Source organism: Octodon degus, unplaced genomic scaffold (genome assembly GCF_000260255.1).
Source record: "Octodon degus isolate 3935 unplaced genomic scaffold, OctDeg1.0 scaffold00003, whole genome shotgun sequence".
In the NCBI taxonomy this organism is placed as follows: domain Eukaryota; kingdom Metazoa; phylum Chordata; class Mammalia; order Rodentia; family Octodontidae; genus Octodon; species Octodon degus.
Genome location: NW_004524579.1, coordinates 10,719,951 through 10,726,808, shown reverse-complemented (window position 1 = coordinate 10,726,808; position 6,858 = coordinate 10,719,951). Strand labels below are relative to the sequence as shown.

The following is a 6,858-nucleotide window of genomic DNA, read 5'->3' as shown; positions in this document are numbered from 1 at the left end:
CTCTCTCTCTCTCTCTCTGTTTCTCTCTCTCTCTTCACCCTCCCCCAACCCTCGCACACACACACCATTACTCTCTCTTACCTCCAGCTTTACAGCCACCATGAAAGTGAATGGATCTTCTCTGCTATGTGTCCACCGTGACATATTAGTTCACCACAATAGCAAAGAAATGGACTAAGATACTATGGACTGAAACACCTGAAATGTCCCCTTTATAAATTATCATAGGGATTTTCTCACAGTGATAGAGAGCTAACACACACCTATAACAAATAAATCACACACAACCTTTAGCGACAAGTGTAAAACTGCCATGTTCTTGTCAAGGGCCCAGAACAGAAATGTCACAGAAATCCCAAGGCGGGTTCCATTCAGCTGCCTGTCTTGTGGGACTGCGGCCCCCTTTGCCTGCTCTACCACTCGTTACCATAATGATTAGGCCAGAGAACAGTGTATTACTCTGAAGTCATCACAGACAAAGCAAGGAATCTATCAGGCAGGACTGTTCCTTTTAAAATTGTTTACTTCAACTTGAGAATCTCTCACAGTATAAACATCATGGAGACAATGTATGCTGGTAAACCGAGCAGGGACAATTCTGTTCCTATTCTAGGTTGCAAAGTGATAGATGGTGACACTGGTGAATAACATAGTGGCATTACCTTGGCAGGGCATGGTAATAAAAGCTCTTAAATATTGGCCAGAGAAGGGAACTAAGCCAAAGCTTCAGAGAGTCTTAAAATGTGATTGATAAAAGGTCAGGTTAGAAATGTTCCTTTTCAATATTCAAAACAAGTGGTGAAGGTGGGGGAGGTGCTCCGTCCGTAGCAGAGGCGATGGCAAGAGCCTTTGGGAACCTGACACCGATAATGTGACTGCGGGAATTTCCACATTTCATGATGCTGGTGTATACCTTGGAAAAGAAGTTTAGCTGAAACACCTAAGTCCCCACAGTGCCACTACCGTGCTGCAAGGCCCCGGATAAGTGACAATCTCTTTGTGCTTCTGTTCTTTCATCTGTAAAATGAGAGATTCAGATGAACGGTCTTTAAGATACCAGCCAACTCTGAAATTCTCTGATTCCATGAGGGAAATTATATGATAATGAGTTTCAACTGTAGTCTACGGACAGCACCACGTTGGTTTTATAGTGCACATAATTGACCAGTCTATTTAACACAAGTCATGGTTCCTTAGCCTAAGCCAGTCAAGAAACCCTTTTTAATTTCTGCACTTTTTGCTTTAGGATTCTGTTATGACACCTCAGAAACACCATGTTAGAGAACTTGCTAAAAAGAGAATTAAAAGTATCTTCCCCTCTTCATGTCTTATTAAAGTCACTCCACTGCCACAACATCATGACACACATTCCTGTGACCTGAGCTGCCAAGAGCTGCAGGTTGAGTTAAGTAAAGGCGAGCTCCTGAAATACCACTGACCTCACTGCCCTATGGCACTGTTTTATGGTGGAGTCTTTCCCACAGCCTTTAAGATCGGTATCAACCACAGGGAGACTTTACTGATGTAAGTGTCTGGTGAAGAACAAAGACATTACTCTAGAAAGCTATTTGGGGAAATGAGCACAGAAAGTGCAGAGGGACACTGAAGCCCAACAGCTAGTCACTGACAGTCAGAGGGAGCTTACGGGTCAAAGGCTGCAAGCAGGAAGTTAAGCAGGAGGCTGATGGACTGCTCCACGTGGATCTGGTGTGTGGTTGGCATCCGTTTGTTGAGCTGGTAAAAAATGGTGGAGAGCACGGCCTCTAGACGGGCTACATTAAGCTCCATGTTTGGGTCCAGGTTGTTCAAGGCATTTTCTCGCAGGGCTTCTATGACGTTCCAAATGTCTACCAGGTGCACTACAGTGAAAGCAGAGGTAAAACATCAGCCCAAACTGAGTGGAAAGGCAGACACACTTCTTGACCTGCCCATCCACCCCAGTTTATCTAGATTCCCCCTCCCCCCCGCCCCATGGATTGGCTACTATAGAAGCTGACATAAATAAATGAGTTTAAGACAGCACATGATCTCTAAGGGCTTTTAATATTTTATTATTATTTATTTATTTTTAAAAATGCATTTAGTACAGGGTGCATAGGGTCTCACTACACAGATAGGATTCGTAATGATCCTCCTGTTTGTCAGCCTCCCAAGCTCTGGGATTACAGGTGCTTATCACTATGCCCAGTCTCAATTGCTATCTCAGTGTCCCCTGGGGGTGGGGCCGGCACAGCACAGCATGCTGGGGATCGAACTCCAGTCCCTACATCTTCCAAAGAAGGCACTTTAATCCGCTGAGCTATCTGGCTGGCTCTTCTAAGAGTTTTTGTTTTTTTTTTTTTAAAGAAAAATTCAATAAAGCAATGGTGTAAAATTTCAAAACATGATTGTAGGACAGTAACAATGTTTAGTACATTGTATATTATTATCTTCAAAGCAGTTGCTCTTATTACAAGACATAGGCATGAAAAATAGATCAAGTAATATAGGCACAAACCTTAATTTCAATGAACTATTAATAGTATAACTATCTTAATTATCATATATATCACATATAAATACATATATATGTATTTATTTGTTTTTCCTTTTCTCTTCCTTTATTTACTCCTTCCACCTCAGTTTCTCTTTCCTTTTAAATAATTTCTTCCCACTTCACAATAGTATACATGTTGGGTCTGGCTTGCTGTAGGATGTACAACGCTGAGCTAATGGTTGACTGAGTGCACAATGAGTTATTTCTAATCTTCACTGTAACTCCTGAAGTACCGCCGCAATTCCTAGGTTACGTGCAAGAAAGCCGAAGGACGGGGGAGTTAACTGACAATACAGAGGCCAGTCAAGGGCAAATCTGATATTTAAAGTCTATCCAAGTTTATCTCGTTTAAAGTATCCAAGTTTACCCAGTTGAAAGTACTTCTCCACTGTGCACATTGGCTCCTTCAAAAGACAACAGGACCAGAACTTAAGTTTTAGTGTCTGGAAGGATATCAAACTTGCATTTGAGTTTTTCAGATATTGTCATATACTAATAGATTTCTTAACAGTGTGCAGCTGGAACTGAGCAGAAAGTGAAGGAAGACAAGAAAAAAAGGACAAGCATTTAATGCAATGAAGTAGCACAACTAAGGAGCTGATTATTAACTTCCCTAACCACAAGCAATTTCTAGGTTGCATAATTGTGCTGCTTAGTTTTGCTTGTCAGCTTGGCTGGAGGAAGTCACCTGGAGGGGTGATTAGATCTCGAGGGCACTAAGATCATCAGTGAATAAACCACAGATGCGTTCATAGCTAACAGGGAGGTGCGAGGAGGTGGGGCCTTGCTGCTGAAGTGTATCGCGGAGGCCAGAGCTCAGGAACTGTATCAGGTTCCAGTCCCTTCCTCTTGCCAATCAGCTCTGCTTTCTGGTTGCCAAGACAGCAGCAGCTTCCTTTTGCCACACCTCCTGCCAGGCTACCATGCGTCTACTTCATAGCCAGCTGACCGTGAACTGCAATCTCTCAAACTCTGAGCTAAAATAAACTCTCTTCCCTTAAGCTCTGGGTGCCAGGTAGTGTTGTCTCAGCAAAGGGAAAGCTGGCCAGTACAATCAGTGACTGGCTTATCCAGTTTATGAAGTCACGCTTACTTTCACTGGCATAGTAAAAAACAAATTAATTTCTATTTTTTCTCCTTTTCCCTGAAGTTGTATTAGGACACTCCAAAAACCATCACTGCCATTGTGGTAATGAACTTGTCCATTAGCACAACAGGTTGCCCAGGGCTCCCTGCCCTCCATTGCCACCGATGCAGGTGGCCTCTCCCTCATCCGCTTGATGTCACAACTTTCTAGAATTCTAAATAGCTGACATTCTACAGTATGCATGTTTTTTTTTTTCACCAGGATATTTTTATTTAATGTAGGTATTTTAAGATTAATGTTATGTTGTTGCAGGTATCAAAAGTTTGGTTCTTCTTATTGCTGGGTAATATCATCGTACGGATCTATCACAGTTTGGTTATCAACTCGCTTGTTGATGGACATTTGAGTTGATCCAAGTAGAGTAGACATAAACTCCTATTTATCTTGGTTAGTACTTAGAAACGAGATCTGATTATACAGTTTAACTTGGGAAGAACCTTTGAGAGTGTTTCTCAAACCATTTGTACCATTCCATCATCCCCTCAGCAGGGTGAGAGTTCTAGTTCTTCCCATGTTTTCACCAAGTTCAAGGTTCACTATTCAGTACACTTTTGCATTTGCAAAAACTTTGTCTTTTCTCAGTGAAGCATATATTTATGATTCATTTCTCCAGAAGTGTAATAGGACATATGCTTTTGCACTGGCCATTTTCCTTTTCTACATCCTTGGTTGCTGGGTCCTTTACTTACAGGCTTCCTATTGCTTTTGTTTCTCTTTTATTGTGCTACAAAGGAATAAACCTAGGGGTGTCTTATTACTGAACTACTAACCCTTTTATTTTCTATTTTGAGACAATGTTTGCAGCCCTCCTGCCTCAGCCTCTCAGGTAGCTGGGATTATAGGTGTGCACCACTGTCCCTGGATTTAATAACTTCCCATCAAGCTGAAATCCAAAGGTGGCCTACAAAACAACTTTTTTTCCTATAGTACTGATGATTAAACACAGGGCCTCTAGACTGAACTATATTTCTAGCCCCTTTTGATTTTTGAGACAAAGTTTGCCCAGTTGCTAAATTGTCCAGAGGCCTGGAATTAACCGTCTTCCTGTCTTCACTTCCAGAATTCTGGGGTTGCAGGCCTGTGCCGCAATGCCTGGCTTGTTTCTGTTTTGGAAATCTGGCTTCCGCTTACTTCTTGTCTACCTCTTATTCATCAGATATTGCTGCCAGCGGCACTCCTTCAGGGGCCCACTTAGCAGATTCTGGGCTCTCTCACGGGCCACCTCAGAACCCATTCTTCCTCGAGCAGCACTCAGTGGGCTTTCTCTGTGGTTGGGCTGCTTGTCTGTCCCTGGACTGTGAGTGGGCAGAAAGAGACTGCGTGGTGGTAACCGCTCACATCTCCAGCACTCCTCATATACCTTGAAGGGGCTGAAATCAATATCTGATGGCTAAGTGAGAAAGTGACAAGGAAGTGGTTCAATAGGGAAACAAGGTTAGGAGCAGTAAACTGCAGCTGTTACACACCACATGGGTGCTGGTTTGAATCCTAGACACAACATCAGTGAAGCTTGTTCAGTTCATGTCTCTGATCCATCATGTTAGAGAAATGGGATGAATAAGAGCAACCATCCTTGGATGATTGCAACAAGGATTAGTGAGATAAAGCTTGGAAATCACTTGGAATTAGGCATGTTACCCAGGAAACAATGGTTTATTATTTAGAGAAATAAAATATATAGGAATCACATTGAAGTTATGAAGATAGAGCAGGCGGATAGCTCAGTGGACTAAATGCCTGCTTAGGCAAGTGCAGGGACTGGGGTTCGATCCTGGGCACCACATGCCATGCTGGCCCTGCCCCTGGGCATGCTGAGCTGGCCACTGAGACTAGGCATGGTGGTGCATGCCTATAATCCCAGCACCGGAGAGGCAGAAACAGGAGCCTCAGTACGAGTTCAAGCTGTGTAGTGAGACCCTGTACCAAATACATAAAAAAGAAGTTATTAAAGGTAAATACACCCCATGTGTGTTCTCCTTCATTTAGGTTTGCAATATAAAGAAAAATAGTGTTGATTCTAAAGCTGTGCATACATTTTCTCTTTTAATCTCTCTACATCTCCTTCTGGATGGTATTAGTTTCTCGCCTGCCATCTCAGCTACTGTGAGTGCTGAGACAGGGGATCGAAAGATTAAGAGAAGCATGGGAACATTAGCAAGGCCTTGTGTAAAGACAAATAGCACTGGAGGTGCCGTTCAGTGGTGGAGTTCTTGAGCACCAGAAGAAAAAAAATACTAGTCATGGTTATATCATTATAAACGACTGAAATAAAACTAATTTCATAACTATTTGCAAGACGCAGTAGTAGATCTCAGGGACTCACAGGCAATACGGGTGTAGTTTATGCCTTGGGGAGTGAGCAGTCAGCTGGGGACACAGACACGACTCTGATGGACCGTGAGAGGCTGACAGGCACCGTAGAAGACAGGCATGGGGTAGAAGATGGGATTATGATATGGCTGTGATGGGGCCATGGGTGAGATAAGGCTGCAGGAGCACTGTAGCTCAGAGGAAGGTTTTGTTCTTTAGGCTGAGTAGGAAGACACAGGTTTTAAGAAAGAAAGAGCCACATGCTCAGAACGGCAGCTGAAAATGCAATTTCTGACTTGAAGAGAAAAAAAATGATGATGGACAGGCAGGAAGTGGGAAGTAGTGGGAGCCTGGTGCGGTCCAAGCAAGAGGCAGAGCTATTTTTATGCACAATGTGGCAGTACGCAGAAAAGCTGTCACCATGCGCCACATTATATTGCCTAGCTCCAGGGGAGGCGTGGTGAAGAGGGTACAGGCTGGATAATCATGAAGACTGAGGTTCCCGTCCTGCTTTTGCTGGTCACGGTGAGATTGGGGAAATGGTCTCTTTTCTATAAATCTTAACATTGTCTTTGTAGAAATGAAGAAACTCCTTTTAAAGTGTGGCTGAGAGTCCTAGCCCAGGTCCGGTGAGTGTGTGGGAGAGCTTCCGGCTACCCTGCGCTGGCAGGACCGACTATTCATCCCAGCCCAGGCGCAGCGTGGATGACATGATACTTTACTTGGAAGACCCAAAAACCTCCAGCAAGAAGCTACTAGAATTATTTCAGAAATTCAGTAGCATAGCAGGTTATAAAGTCAATACCCAAAAGTCAATAGCATTCCTCTACACAGACAACAAACACACTGAGAGGGAAATTATAGA

General features: G+C 43.3%; 1 protein-coding gene across 24 annotated transcripts in view; it reads right to left on the bottom strand.

The window, feature by feature from the left end:
- Positions 1-6,858, bottom strand: part of Dtna (dystrobrevin alpha) — a 407,896-nt gene that overhangs the window by 118,203 nt on the left and 282,835 nt on the right. For all 24 annotated transcript variants that reach the window (XM_023714185.1, XM_023714184.1, XM_023714194.1 and 21 more), the window contains one exon: positions 1,646-1,859. In XM_023714185.1, the coding sequence (XP_023569953.1) occupies positions 1,646-1,859 (214 nt within the window). The remainder of the gene's footprint in view (positions 1-1,645; positions 1,860-6,858) is intronic.